We start from the raw sequence: 16503 nt of genomic DNA, 5'->3' as shown, positions 1-16503 counted from the left end.
ATATCAGTACATCAGAAGGGTGATTTTCATCCTTTCACGCACATCTCTGGTACCCAGACTTCAGCTTCCTCTACCATAATAACAGTAGATTCTGCCCAGCGTCATAACACTCCCTGGTGTTGGGATGGGGATTAATTTTGTAATTATTTAACATTGTAAAGAAGTTAATGACACATGAAGAGCTGAAGTAGAAAATTTGTCAATCATTTCAACTCTTTCCATGTATGAAAGCCATGGGCTTTCTAATGGAAACAAATTAATTAAACGAAGAAGTTCTTAATTAAACTATATCTTTTTCAATTTTTATACATTCTCACTTGTACAGATGCAACATCATCATTATTGACATTAATGTCTTGAAAACACCAATTGTTCCATGACCTCAGTAAATTATCAGTTTTGGAGAAGGACAGCTTCAAGTCGTCAACCCCTATGTGGTTGACCAGAGTGACATCCCCTCATGTAATTCATTTTGTTTGTATAGTGTGGAAAACCCCCCTACAAATCTTACTGAGATTGAAGAGAAAAAGATGCACAAATGAATAGATTGACTTTAAACTTTTTTTTACACATTTCCCTTCTCAGGCTACTGTTTCTCGCAAAATTATCGTATCTTGAACTCTCCTTTTACACTATTTACGTTTCTTTTACAATCCGGGAAAATCAGTATGACCAGATACTCTAAATATATCCAACCTACTTTATATCTTATAGTGACGTCATTGTTGGAATGTCACATTACACAGAAGCAGGGATATCCTTCACTGTTTCTTTAAATCATTCTCAGAGTTCGTGTACTAATTTAAAATTGGTATTTGTTAAATTTAAACAAAATTATGTTTGCTGTATCAAAAGATACCCCACCACCACCACCAAAAAAAAAATAGAATCAAGGGCCGTCTTTCCCCTCAGAGCTATTCAGCTCTTTGATTTATTTCACTGGTTCACTGGTACATCTTAGTAGTTAATACAACCATTGAAAGTCAAACTTTAAAATCTAGCAATACATTATCTAGCTAAAGATAAATAATATCTAGAAAATCAGATCCTTAACAGCAACCAAGAAATTAGAAGAGCTGAATAAGTATCCTGATTTTAACAATTACCTTATTTTTGTGTTAACAAAGTTAAAAACTGAAGGTATGTATTAGTTGACTTGTCACAAGCAATATACTTGTATTTGTAGTGGAAAATTCATATTACAAAATAAAATTTTCACTTGAAACGTTGCCTCAAATAGTCTAAATTTAATTTTCTCAAGGGGACATTATCAAACATGCTAAAAATAGTATTGATTGAATATATGGTACGTACAAAAGAAATTATCCAAAAGGCAGAGTTTGTCTTATTATTGTAGCAAAGACCTCCCTAGTTGTACTTATGAGCATGAATACACTTGACTATCAATTATTAAAAATTGAAGAGGCTCACACATTATATAGTTTTTTTGACTTCTGTAAATTTTAACAAAAGAATTCTTAAAAATCATATTTGCAAGTAAGCATTTTTTTTCTTTTTCTTTTCTTGATGATCATGTATGATATCTATGAACTCTTGACTAAGAATATCATAAGTTTGGGCCATTAATAAAAAAAAAGTTAAACATTTCAAAAAGTTGTTCTTGAATTCCAATGACGTAAAAGGATGTGTGGCTTATTTATAAATTAAATAAACAGCTTTTTTACAGAAGGTTTTTAAAGACAGATATTTATGCCTGACAGTGACATGCTTAGTTGTAGCATCTTGTTTAATTATATGAGAACTTCTTTTATAGATGATCCCACCAGGTCTCTCAGTGGATTAATTCTAAAGAATAATGTCCGAGCTCATTTTGAAAAGTTTCCCTCAGAAGTCACAACATTTATAAAACAAGAATGTTTAAACAATATTGGGGATCCCTCTCCTCTCATCAGAGCTACCATTGGTATCTTGGTAACTACGATTGTAGCAAAGGGAGAGCTGAGGAACTGGCAGGAACTTCTACCGTCCTTATGTAACAGTCTAGACTCCGATGATTACAATGTTTGTGAGGTGAGTACAAACATTACTATTATTTTTTGTCCAGTAAAATAACCCAAAGGAAAGGGTTCAGCGAAGGCTTGTATTTTGGTATGTGGCCAGTTTGTTTATTTTAGGGGAGAAAAAGGGGGATGGGTGGGTCACTAAAGTCTTGATTCTTCACGCAATGCTTGCTAGAAATTTATAAGGGGTCCACATTTATCAGAACTTGTTCTGTAAATAATTTAGATAGCACCTTTAACAAATAATAAAATGTCTTGATTCATTAAGCTTTTGGTCCCTTATCTGAGCTGTAGTATAATCCCTGGTAATATAGTTCTAAACAACCATAAGAATGCAGAAATATTTTTTTTAGAATCTGTTGTGTTTTCTGTTTATCATTATGTAACAAGTTTTGCTTCCACATAACTGTTTATATAAGTTAAGTATAGACTAGGCATACGAAAAATGACATACATTTGTACAGGTGTAAGATTCACTTATTACTTGTTCCTATCATTTACAAATGTTATATTTTCACCAACAGTTTTGAATAGGAGTTGTGTGTGTAAAGTTATTTATTGTTGATATATTTGTTTTGGTAAAGAACATAATGTAATTGATAGATTTCCAATACAAGGCACAAAGATAAATTAGATTTCCAATTAGATGTGTGAGATAGAAATTGATTTGTACAACTGAAAACGTTTTCAGTTATTGTATGTAGATGCTATTAAGCAAAATGTTTAAACTATTTATCGAAATAGTTTGAATAATAGGTATTTTATTGAACTGGTTTAATACAAACATGCTTCAATGATGATTTAACAGCAGTTTTGTCTGCGTCAGACCATATTATTATGTCTTACAAATAACTGAGTCTTTGTGTCATCTGGCTTAAAGCTTCATTGATTACAGATTTGATCCCCCTATTATAATCCTACATTGATGACTTTTGATCCCCCTATTATAATCCTACATTGATGACTTGCAGAAATTTGATGCCCATTGGAATATTCAGATTATTGTATTTCCATATCAACTTTAGTTGTATCATGTATTGAAACAGATTGATTATTTATGTCCCTGTCAAATATCTTATAGATATTCTGTGTCAAAAAACATGTCTTTGTGGGAACATCCTTTTGTCTAGTTTGTATAGTGTGACTGTGTTGTCCCAAGTTTTCGCTACTTCACATCAGCATACAGTTGTGAGAAATGCAGATCTTAATTCTTTTAGCTAATGTTAATTACCTTGTGCTCTAGTAAGACTAGCACAAAATGTACTCATGTCAATCATGAGCTCTAGTAAGACTTGCACCAAATGTTCCAATGTCATTCTGTATACAACACATTTAGTACTTCCATGTTTGCTGTTGTGGAGTTGCTCATTGTTGAAGGCCACATACTGACCTATAGGTGTCAATTCCTGAGTCATTTGATGTCTTTAGGAGAGTTGTCTCATTGGGAATCATACCACATCTTCTTATTTTTATACATGTATTGAAACATTAACAATTAATTACTCAATCATGAAGAATGATTTTTGATTTAACAAGAAATAAGTTGTTTCTTTTATGGTTTATCATGCATGTACATTCATAACTAAAATATGTTCATGATTGTGTGATGCTTAATTGACTGATGCAGGAATGTTTGCAATAATAGAAAATGTAATTATACAATTGTTTCAAGAGTTTCAGTATGTGGATAATAAAGAATGACTTATGACAATGCAATTAAAACCAGTTTATATCTCTCAATGCCTTGTAATTATGTTAGCTGGTATGTGTTACACATGCTAGACTTCTTCTTTTCGGAATATAAGGGGTAACATTGGAAATACAAAATGTAAAAATTTTGTTGTGCTGTCCATTATAACCTTGGCTATTTGTATATTTTTAATGCATATCTCATCTTAAACTGATGTCCTGTAAATGGGGTTAAATGTTGTAAGATATCCTAGTTTAAAAGTTGATGAAAAGTCCTTAATATTTGAAAAAGCTTGCATGCCATAATTTTAATAATTGTTTAAATGCAAGGAGAGGACTGGTAACTTTCATGTCATGGTGTAGGGAAAATCATGGAAACAATTGTGGTTGTTAAAGGTTGATTAATCAATCAACAGTTGCCTAAGCATGTGACAGGAATGACTTCCAATTTTGCAGTATACATGTTCAAACAAGGAAGACAGTCCTGGACATTCTTCTGTTGAAATATACATATTGCATGATTGGAGCAACGAGTGCAGAGATATAATTTGGTTAATTAATTGAATATATAGTTGGCAGTACATGTTGTTATACTTGATGATATCTGTAAGTTGTTGATGATCTTAAAACATGCTAATAAAAACAGCATGTCATAAATCTATCTTCAGTACCAAATAGCTTACATTTTGAAGATCAGTGAAATTTGATTATTCAGAGGAGTCATCAAACAACATGTACACAAACAATTTGACATTCCTATTTAGTTCCTGATGGTCATGATAAAACTGAAGAAAAGTAAATTATAACCTTATTTTCATACATTCAAACCACATCTCCTTGTATCATGTATATCTAGATATTATATTATTTAAACACTGCTTAAAAAGAAGATTAAAAGAAGTCTTGTTTAAATTAACTATAGATATTTACAAAGTAGTTATTTACTAGCTACAGTTATTCCATTGATGAAGCTGAGGTTTTAAAGAGTTTGTACAAGTTAATAGATATATCATATGATTGATTTTAAACCCAAGTGTCGGAATTACATTGACATTTTTCCATAGGGTGATGTATTATACAAATAGATTTATGTATATGCAGAATTTAGCCTTTATATTTGGTTAGGTTAGGAATCAATACAGTTTCTAGAGGGAATATTGATCTAAACTAAAAGCTGGAGGCTTGATTGATTTTGTGGTTTGTTCATGAAACTTCTTAATTGTATAAACTTGCCAGAAAAGTAGATATTTATGTAACACTTGGTTTCTTCATAAAAATGTCTATTTGTTAATTATTTACATGTCCTTGAAAGGGTTAGGAGAAAGGTGCAAGATTATAAATCAATGACTTTCTAAATACAACAGACAAGCTCAGTTCGGTAATGATAAAAAAATTATTATTAAAACTGGTACATACCAAGATAGAAATTACTATTATGAAAATAAGACAACAAATGATGCTGCTGTTTCTTAGCCCTCTAAATTACAAATGGTATAAGTATATGTCATTTAAACAGCAACCTAACAATGTGAAATAAACTAAAAACTATTATATAGAAAGTGTCAGAAAGTTGTCTGATTTTTATTTACTCAGCAAAATAAATAAGCTCATGAAATTTGATGCTGCAACTTCAGTTAGTTTTTGTTTTCAAATTAAATTCAGCTCTATACATTGCTAGTGGAGACGACTTCAAATTCCAATTTTGATTATTTTTTTTTATCACAAGAATTAATATCTGAATGACATTTAAAACTATATATGCTTTCAAAACAGGGTTGTCAAAGTATTACCCGGGTGGGAAAACCAGGGTTTTCCCGGGCTGGGCAATACTTCCAGAAATAGGTATTTGTGGGCAATACTGGGCATTATGATTTTCTATGCTTATTTTAACACTAAATAGTAAAGACTGGCCATGGGTACAGTTTCAGCTAAATATATACTTTTTATACAGATAACCATTGGCAGTCATTTCTAGAAGATTGAAATATCAAATTCATTCTCTTCTCTATTAATTCTATATGTAGGCAGAACAGAAGATTTGTACATTTAAGATACCTTTTTAATTACCAAACATTATTTTAATAATCTAAACTTTGAAACATGCATTTTATTGCAGTGTTTAAGTGACTTGTTAATTTTATTTGTTACATTCATATTGCTAAATAAACACCCTAAGGGGTCATGACAATAAAACTTATAGAATTATAAGGGCTGATTATTGTTACATAAACAAATCTGTGTTCTAATCTGAATAATTACTAATTAATTAGTGACATTATTTAAATGTAATTTTTCTTACAATTAAGTAATTGTTAATTCTTAAATTAGGAGTTATATTTATTTGAAAGAAAAAAATGTTATGCTTTATATTTACGGTTTGCCAATCTAGACAAATGCTAGACAAACAAAATAGGGTATACATATCTTATTTAATGTATTATTTTCGTGTTTATCACTGAATCCTCTTTAAAATTCAGACAAGTATTTTATATTACCCAGTATTACCCACTAAAACCCAGTAAAACCCGGGTTTTCCCAGTATTTCCCACTGAGCTGGGCAATACTCATAAAACCCGGGTTTTTGCCAACCCTTTTTCAAAAGAATTTCACCTATACTTTCAAAAGAATTTTTGTATTAGGGCTTAGTGTGTTCTTCCTAATCTTTAAATTAATTCTTTGGTTGATTTTATAATCTTAGGCATTTTCAATTTCTTTCTAGGACATGCATGTATAAATGAAAGGAACTTAAGTTGGGGAATTTTTTTTTGGAATCTGACACCCTGTCAGTTTGTCTTGTCATCATTCTGTTAAGTTCAACTTATCCTAAACCATCAGATGCATTTTAATGAATCTTCACTGAAGTCATTTCTGGGTCAACATCCTGATGGAGGAGATATATGCAGATTTATGAATTAATCAAATTTTGATGACTTAAGTCAACACAACTTCATAAATATCAGTGGCAGATCCAGAACTTTTCTTAAGGGTGGGGAGATCCCGTCATACTTCAGTGATTCCCTATTTAGTTAACCAAATTTTTCCCATGAAAGTGCCCCCCCCCAAAAAAAAAAAATGGCAGATTTATTTGATTCAGATATTTTCACCTTTTAAGCTTAACCTCTCTAAACCACTTGTTTGTTCCACTTGAATTCTAAGGAAAACATTATCATAAAAATAAAATTGAGAATGGAAATGGGGAATGTGTCAAAGAGACAACAACCCGACCATAGAAAAAACAACAGCAGAAGGTCACCAACAGGTATTAAATGTAGCAAGAAATTCCCGCACCCGGAGGTGTCCTTCAGCTGGCCCCATGTTTGTTTTCAGAAGACCTAATTAATAGTGGCAGAGTTGACCAGATTTTGAAGTAATACTAAGTTTGGTGAAAGTTCAAATGGAAAACTTGCAATACTGTGGATTTATATATTGTTGTGGGTACCAATTTTCATGGATTCAAAAATACTCACACAGGGTGGATATTAATTTATGTGGTTTTGTTGAAGTCTGCACACTAGCCTGTAGAAAATTTATAATTTGTTTAACGTTTGATTTCGTGGTTCATCTGTACCCACGAAATCAACGAATGATAATGAATCCACAATATTACATTTCTTTATTTATTTTCAGGGAGCATTTGGTGCACTTCAGAAGATTTGTGAAGACAATGCAGAAGATTTGGATAATGATAGTACTAGACCATTGAATATACTCATTCCTAAGTTTCTACAGTTCTTTAAGCATAATAGTCCTAAGATCAGGTAATTGGTGAACATTTCAAATTGGTCATTTATTATACCCCCGCTTTAAAAAAGGGGGGGGGTATACTGTTTTACCTCTGTAGTCCGTCAGTCCGTCCCATGAAACTTTCGTCACATTTTTCTCAGGAACTAAAAATCCACCGTTTCTGTAATTTGGTATCAACATTTATATTTTTCAGCCATACCGTGTGATGCGTTTTCAGATTCATCACTTGACAACTTCCTGTTTACCGAACACTTGTATGATTTTACACATGATAGCCAAGTTGAAAATTTTCGTCACATTTTTCTCAGGAACTACAATACAAGGATTTCTGAAATTTGGTTTCAGGATTTTTTATAAGTCAGCTATACCGTGTGATGCGTTTTCAGATTCATCACTTGACAACTTCCTGTTAACCGAACACTTGTATGATTTTACACATGATAGCCAAGTTGAAAATTTTCGTCACATTTTTCTCAGGAACTACAATACAAGGATTTCTGAAATTTGGTTTCAGGATTTATATAAGTCAGCTATACCGTGTGATGCGTTTTTCAGATTCATCACTTGACAACTTCCTGTTTACCGAACACTTGCATATTTTTACACTATTAATATTATCCACTTGCGGCGGGGGTATCATCAGTGAGCAGTAGCTCGCAGTTTCACTTGTTATTAAAACATTTCATTTACATTTTATGATTTTTGCAAAGATATAATATGTATTCTATGATTTCTTATTCTACACCATCTGAATACCATGTAAACAGTTATAAACTTATAATACTGTTGTAATATTGTCGGTATATGGTTAAACCAAAATCCATTGCAAATGTAAATTTCTAATTTCAGGTCCCATGCAATTGCCTGTGTAAATCAGTTCATTATCAGTAGAACCCAGGCCCTAATGGTTCATATAGACAGCTTTATAGAGGTAAGTCTCTTCATACTTAATACGGGTACCTTTATGTTGCTTCTGTATTTGTTACAAAATTTAATGACATCCTTCAATTTTACAGACACACCACTATTCTTTTAAGTTTTACACATTTTCTAGGAGCAGATGAAGCCTCTGTCAAGCATTCATGTTATTTTCACGTTTTTGAAGTTACTTTTGTAGAATTTTCTTACAAATTAAAACTATTACTTATTACTGTTAGTCTTGTTACTGTTTTAGTGTATATTTTTCAGAACCTGTTTTTCCTGGCAGCAGATGAAGACACAGATGTGAGGAAGAATGTGTGTAGAGCATTAGTCATGTTAGTGGAAGTCCGTATGGATCGACTCATACCACAAATCAACAATATTGTCGAGGTACTTATGGCTCTAATAGATATATCTATGGTTTTGGGGTTAAACTGACATAGAAAGTATTAACTGTTACTAGTTATCTGCCCAGATGAAGCTTATAAATTCATTCCATGCATAGGTTAAATACAGAATGTCCTTGTCATGTGGAAGACAAAATTTGAAATTATTATTAAGTTTGATTATACAATTTCAATAGTTCAAAATATAAATTTTACGAAAGACACAAAATAAATATTTATTCCAAATAATCAATTCCTAAGCTCAATGAACATGTATGTTTGTATTTTGAATGAACACTCTACAGAAGCCTTTGTAAAAAACACACTCACAAACACATCCTTATGTTTTTCTAGAAACATATACATGTATGAAAGTTTGTATTTACAATTACAAACAAGGAGAGATAATCCTTAGTTTAATCAATACTGTTATGGAATGCTGGTATATTTCAGGCTTAATTTTCTATTTCAGTATATGATGTGTAGAACCCAAGATGATGACGATAGTGTAGCCTTAGAAGCCTGTGAATTCTGGTTGTCTTTGGCAGAACAACCTATATGTAAAGAAGTGTTAGGAACACATATAGATAGACTTATACCTGTCCTCGTTAAAGGAATGAAATACTCAGAAATAGATATTATACTCCTAAAGGTAAATTGTCACAGCCAAATATGTATTAGTTGAAGGCTATTCCATTAGAATGAAATATTTGGAGAGAAGGTTATCATACATCTTCCCTGTTCAGGATTTTTGTGCAAAAATGAAATAAGTTTCCTTGTACCTATACGTACTTGGCAGGGTTTATTTCATTCTTGACCTATTGAATTAATGTAAAGAAACCTTTGGAAATAATGAGATTTAAGTGGATGAATTACTTCATTTGTGTTGAAGTGTTTTGTAAAATAAAATTGATTCAAATCTAATGATATCAAATTTAATACTTATTCTAGTTACTTTTTACCAGTAAATCCTGTATTTTTTTGTTAGGCTAACATTGTTCTTCTTTACAGGGTGATGTAGAAGAAGATGACATGGTTCCAGACAAAGAATCTGATATCAAACCAAGATTTCACAAGTCAAAATCACACACACAGAAACACACAGATGGGGATGCTGTATGTATTATCCTAGAAAAATCTACACAAACTTTTGTTATAAACAGATTTAAAAATTCTTTCAAATCGGTACAGTTCATTGACACAAAATGTATAAAAGAGCAGACTTTTAATAAAGCTGTATGCATTACTTAAAGGTAGTGAGATATATGGCAATGAATTATCTTTACCTTTCTTCCATCAGTCATACTGAACAGCTTATTATCACTTTGAATTTGGTACTATTGAGGCTGGCAATATATAATGATTTGATGTTTTTTAGGTTATTTGTCCTTCCGTCCAGCTTATGGATCTATTACTACAACTGAACAATTTTATAGAACTTTGCAAACTTTCTCAGAATCTGACTCGCATGAACTTTTATATGAATGAGATTTGAGATTAACTTGCATGAGATATGGTCTTTTTCATCTCATTTATACATGGTAATGAATTTTTTAATGCCCCCCGCCCCTCCCCTACCACGAAATTAGTATATTGATGCTTTGTTTTGTGTATTTTAAGATTTAACATCTTTTGATCAGTTAAGGTTCCACTAAAGTCAAAATATAGGACACTTCATAAACATCTAAACTTTGCCTGTATTTTTCAACCTATAATGAATAAAGTTATAAACTATGAAAACATATGTTCATTAAAACATACTTTACATATACACACTGTGTAAATTGTAAATAAACTTGAAATTGTTATGTTGTGGCCAAACCGGTTCTTGGGGTGAACACTAAATTTTCCAAAAAATCTGCAGGCCTGCAAGACGACTTAATTTGCTTAAAATTGGTATGGACGTATACTATTACATGTAATGCAGGGCAAGCCATTGTTGATTTTTTATAAAATGTATTAATTTTCGAGTTTCAGTCAATTTCATGTATCTAAGTCAACGAATATCGGAGGTACAATACAGAAATTGGACAAATATGCCATTAAAACATATGTATGTGACAAATCAGCATAAGCTTGCCCTGCATTACATGTTACAGTATTCATCCATACCAATTTTAAGCAAATTAAGTCGTCTTGCAAGCCTGCAGATTTTTTGGAAAATTTAGTGTTCACCCCAAGAACCGGTTTGGCCACAACATAACAATTTCAAGTTTATTTACAATTTACACAGTGTGTATATATAAAGTATGTTTTAATGAACATATGTTTTCATAGTTTATGACTTTATTCATTATAGGTTGAAAAATACAGGCAAAGTTTAGATGTTTATGAAGTGTCCTATATTTTGACTTTAGTGGAACCTTAATCTCAAGATAATATTTAATCTTGATGTTTCCTCTAATTTCATATTTAAAATCTAACAAATTAAATGCAAACTCCTTCACATTGGATCCCAAGTTTAGGATCAAGCTTACAGTTGAGTTAATCCATGTCCTGAATAATTGTATTGTGGTTTAATAATATATTATTTTTTTATATGATAGGATGGTGAATTATCAGATGATGGATATGATGATGATGACAGTTTATCTGACTGGAACCTAAGTAAGTACCAATATTTACACCTAGGGTAGCATAATACAAACATTTTTACCCCCAAAATCAGTCAAGTTTAAATTGACGAAATTACTTTTAAATAGCAACACTGTTCCACCTCGAAATGGTGCCTCAAATTTCCCCCTAGTGTATTTCAGTCTCATAAACCTTCAATTCAGTTTTCATCTTTAATTCTGACATAAGAAATCACTGAACTTAAATGGGTTTAAAATTTGTTCTTTTGATGTTATTGGAAATTGAGTTACTCCTTTAAAAAGATAACTGCTCAGAGAACAACATTTGCTTACATAAGATGCTAATAAGTGTTACTGATATGGTCAAACTCAACCCACCTGGATAACATCAACTATTAATGATCTCAGAAGTGTAATTGAATTTGCTTTTTAAATTTTAATTTCATCAATTCAGTACATACATAAAGCAATGTAATTTTTTTTACGTTTTCCCCATATTAAAGGTAAGTTGTGCATGTGTACATTAAATGACAAGTTGGTCAGTCTAGAGTATTCATATTGGAGATTTATTGTCTGGAATCAATGAAAATATGGCATTTTACACAACTTGTGGTTTTTATTCTTGTTTTTTCTATAATTAAGTTTTTACAATTATATTTGTTTAATACTTATACATTTATATTTTAATTCCATCTAAATGGTTTTCTTGGATTTTTTCTGCTGTCAGCTCTTATGTATTTTTTTTTTTTAATTCATTATCTTCATTTTTCTGTGAACCCCTAATCCAAACTTTTTTCATAACTTATTTTTAAAAATAGCTGGACAATGGTCATAAAGCGATCAAAAGATTCTATTGATTAACCACATAGTACTGTCCACATGTTCTTATCTTGTATCAGTCATACTTGTGCATTTTGTATACAAAACTTATTATTATCAAAACTCATTTGCGATGCAAGATATGGAAATTTTTTCCTGTGGTTTTGGAATATTTAGATTTGACAAAAAAAAACTGAATATTTTTTTATCAATTTTGTAGTTTTTGTATTGTGCTTCCTATAATAAATTGTTAATTACTGTAAATTCAGATATTATTCCGATGTTTTTATTAATGCGAATAATGTCTCCAATAATAAAATATAACTCATTCATAGATTCAGTAGTGACTTTCCTACACATTTTTTTTTCAAACTGGCTTTTTTACCGGTAATCAGTGATTCGCAATAATAAATTCTCACATTAATTTCTGAATTTACAGCATCTGACTGGAACTTAAGTAAGTAGTTATATTTTTACTTAGACATAAAGTTAATTAAAAGAAGACATTATTGGCAATTGGGAGATGAGGTTAAAAATATTTCTGTGAAAAGAAAACCTACTTTTAAAGTATAAGAAAAAATTAAATGTAAAATTCAATGAATAATTAGATCTATATGTGAAAAGTTGAATTCTGTTGATGACCTAATTTTGGTCTACAGACCAATCTAGGTTAAATGATAATTTTCCCAGAAATGTTTTGCTCTACAAGATTATTATTATCCCACTTTGAAGGGGTATGTATACTGTTTAACCCCTGTATGTCCATCAGTCCAATAAAATATTTGCCATATTTTTGCCAAGAACTACAAATCTGAGCTTCCTGAACTTTTGGGTCAGGCTTTATGTGAGCATGTTGAATGGTGTGATGTATATTTAGATTCACCCTTCCTTGACTTGCTGTTAACTCAATATTTATATTTCCTAACACGAAATGGCTATGTATGATATTTTTTTCATCAAATTCTTCAAGAGAATATCAATATATAAACGCCAGTGTTCTAGCTAGCATGAAATGGAGGGGCGCCCGTCCCTGAAATTTTGCGCCCCTCTGTGCCCTTTTGAAAAAAAAGTTAAAAAAAACAATCTTATTTCCTCATATCATCGCCATTTTGTCAAGTTCTTTATACACACACTTCATAAAGACAACAGATTAAAATAATCTATGTACGCCATCAAATTTTTCATAAGGCTTTATACAATTATGCTGTAAACCTGTGTGGTATGTTTTCATAATCTTAGTTCACCATCATCCTGTTAATTTAATCCTTATTTGTTCTGACACATAACGGCCATGTATAAAATTTGTGTCATTTTTTCATGGATGAACTTCCTGAAATCTTTATGAAGCTTTATGTGAACATGCAAAAGCGTTTTTATATTCATAGCTCTTAAACTCTCTGTTTGCCAAATTCTGGAAGCTGGTGTGTCATAAGGGATTATAAATAGCCCATAGTTTCTTGTATACAATTAATTTAGGAAAGTTTTTATTTTTTACTTATTTAGCCAAATAGATGTATTTATGTATCCATCATTACACCTTGAAGACAGGTTTATAGTGAAACAACTATATATCATATTGCCCCTAATATTTTAGGGTTGCATGTAGAGACTGCTTTTTTGCGCTCTTGTTTATATATACTTGGTTTTCAGGAAAAGGATGGATCATTGTTATCTTTGAAATAGAAATGAAACAATTAGAAAAGTAAAATTAGATAGTTTAGATGTGTGTTTATGGTAGCAAATAATCTGTTTACAGGGAAGTGTTCTGCTGCTGCTCTGGACGTGCTAGCTAATGTCTTCCGTGATGACATTTTACCAGTGTTATTACCTATATTGAAAGAGACATTATTTCACAATTCATGGGAGATCAAGGAATCAGGAATATTAGTATTGGGAGCTATTGCAGAAGGTTGTATGACAGGAATGATTCCACACCTACCAGAGTTAATACCATACCTGATCAGCTGTCTAGGTGATAAGAAAGCTCTAGTTAGATCAATAACCTGTTGGACGTTAAGTAGATACGCTCACTGGGTTGTAGGACAACCACATGAACAGTATCTCAAACCATTAATGGAAGAGGTAGGTTTTATTCTAGAATTTAGTATACTCGTCTGGATGAAAAATCCTTGATTATCTTTTAATGATTTTAAAAAAGGCAACTAGAGCAGGGGAATGTATCCTTCTGGAAAAGAACTTAAAATATTTCTGTTTGAGTACAGTATTGAAATCATGTGAATGAAATAGAACTAAAGACAATATAGATTGAAGAAATAAATAAACAAATTAAATAAAGTGGTAGTAAACTGGTTTTCCTGTCTGTGTTTCATGAAATTTTTATCTCATTTATACTCACTAAAATTAGAAATCAATTTTCATGTGATTGTATAATGTGATGTGTTCTAAGATATTTGACTCATTTACTTTCTGTTTGCTGAATAGTTATAGCAGGTGTGTCATAAGTGAGTTAACTTTACTGCAAGTAAATGATAATGCACATATTAACCGAAAGGAACCTTGCTTAACTTGCAAATTTATCGTGAAAGGCTAGGTGTATCTATTCAATCTTGTTTAAACATTCAAAATAAATCATACATAAAAATATTTGTTTCCAGTTATTGAAGAGAGTTTTGGATGCTAACAAGAGAGTACAGGAAGCAGCTTGTTCAGCATTTGCTACCCTAGAGGAAGAGGCATGTACAGAACTGGTTCCCTATTTAGGCTTTATACTGGAAACTTTGGTGTTTGCATTCAACAAATATCAGGTAAATATCTTAGTTAAATATATGATTAATTTGACTGTTTCATGCTTAATGCCTGAAAGATGTAACTGTTTTCTTTTTAGTAATAATACGACCCTTGCTTAACATACAAATCTGGAGTTTTACATTGATAAGACATGATCTATTCTTAGATTGAGATTTCTTTAGCCTTAGGTATATTTATGAGTTTTGAATAATGAACTTTTGAGTGAGTACAAAAACAATCTAAACCATACTGGAGCTTGCACACTTATTGAATGCCATTGCTGTTGCTTAGTGTTATAATACAAACCGATAAAAGTTCTATAAAGTACAAATACAAACTTAAGTATGTTATTGATAAGATATTGAAATTACCTGCTTAACTGAAATATTTAAGAGAGAATATAAACATAAAATGATCTTGACTATTTTTTATGATGATAATGTCAAAGTGACAAAAATGACTGATGGATGAATCATTTTCGTATTCGTACTGTCTGAAAAAACTGTCAAGATCTTTACATTTAAAACCTTTCTTATATTTTCTTGTGTTTTCCTATATTAAAGCAACATAAAATTTTAAAAAGTTGACAGATGATTATTCATTTTCAGTAAGAAAAAAAATCAAAACTATCAAAAGAGGTTTTAAAAAATGTTAGCTTTGAAATGCTAAACACTTCTTTATTAACTGTGACACTTACATTGATTTCCCTTTGTTTTACAGCACAAGAACTTACTGATATTATATGATGCTATCGGAACTCTGGCAGACTCTGTAGGGCATCACCTTAACAAACAGGTAATTATTATACATTCAATAGGCTTAGTTTAAGGCAGTTGTTATTTTAAGTACAATATGATGTACAATGATGTAGCTCATGTTTCAAACCTTTTCATGCAATGCAGAGTTGTTCCTATCATCTGGCTTGCATTTGTTTTCACCAAAACTAACCATTTGAGTAATGAATAAATACTGTGCACATTGGAATTGGAGTTCATATTATTGAAATGTTAAGAGAATAAAATCAAATTTAATTTCATTGATGAACTTTTTTATGCATCACAAATATTAAACTTCATGAAGTACAAAACCAGTAATACATGGGATAAAACATGCATATAGCATAATGCACAATTTATGATGCTTTGCAATCTAGTTTCTTAATTTAAAAGATGAGTCTTCATAAAGAAAGTATAAAGCCATTAAGATATCAATAATACCAGAATGCATATTTACAAGTTATATTCTTATAACTTTCAGGAGTATGTCAATATGTTAATGCCACCACTCATAGAGAAATGGAATGTTCTCAAGGATGAAGACAAAGATTTGTTTCCTTTGTTAGAGGTATGTAATTTTACAAATGACTTTTATTAGTAATTGATATATTAAAAGCACCTAAATGTGAATATAAAACGAATTTTCACAGCTCAACAAATTCATAAGATGGCTTGAATTTTTTTTTAATTGAGTAATTTGGGTTACATGTGCTTATTAGCCCTTTAGGGCAAATTGAAAGAAGATAGGTCTGCCCATGGACCATTTAGTAGTCTGTTAGCTTACCTTACCCTATTTTTTCCTTTATGCTTCTAAATTAGAAAATTT

General features: G+C 31.1%; 1 protein-coding gene across 4 annotated transcripts in view; it reads left to right on the top strand.

Moving 5' to 3' along the window:
• The window catches only part of LOC134692717 (transportin-1-like), a 30521-nt gene that overhangs the window by 1478 nt on the left and 12540 nt on the right, over positions 1–16503 (top strand). For all 4 annotated transcript variants that reach the window (XM_063553234.1, XM_063553221.1, XM_063553226.1 and 1 more), the window contains exons 2-13: positions 1065–1140; positions 1775–2031; positions 7338–7468; positions 8304–8385; positions 8643–8765; positions 9234–9413; positions 9773–9877; positions 11308–11368; positions 13910–14235; positions 14769–14918; positions 15622–15696; positions 16159–16245. In XM_063553234.1, the coding sequence (XP_063409304.1) occupies positions 1065–1140; positions 1775–2031; positions 7338–7468; positions 8304–8385; positions 8643–8765; positions 9234–9413; positions 9773–9877; positions 11308–11368; positions 13910–14235; positions 14769–14918; positions 15622–15696; positions 16159–16245 (1653 nt within the window). The remainder of the gene's footprint in view (positions 1–1064; positions 1141–1774; positions 2032–7337; positions 7469–8303; positions 8386–8642; positions 8766–9233; positions 9414–9772; positions 9878–11307; positions 11369–13909; positions 14236–14768; positions 14919–15621; positions 15697–16158; positions 16246–16503) is intronic.

This window comes from Mytilus trossulus, chromosome 1, assembly GCF_036588685.1.
Source record: "Mytilus trossulus isolate FHL-02 chromosome 1, PNRI_Mtr1.1.1.hap1, whole genome shotgun sequence".
Classification (NCBI taxonomy): Eukaryota; Metazoa; Mollusca; class Bivalvia; order Mytilida; family Mytilidae; genus Mytilus; species Mytilus trossulus.
Note: the sequence above shows the minus strand (reverse complement) of the source record. Positions and strands in the feature narration are given on the sequence as shown.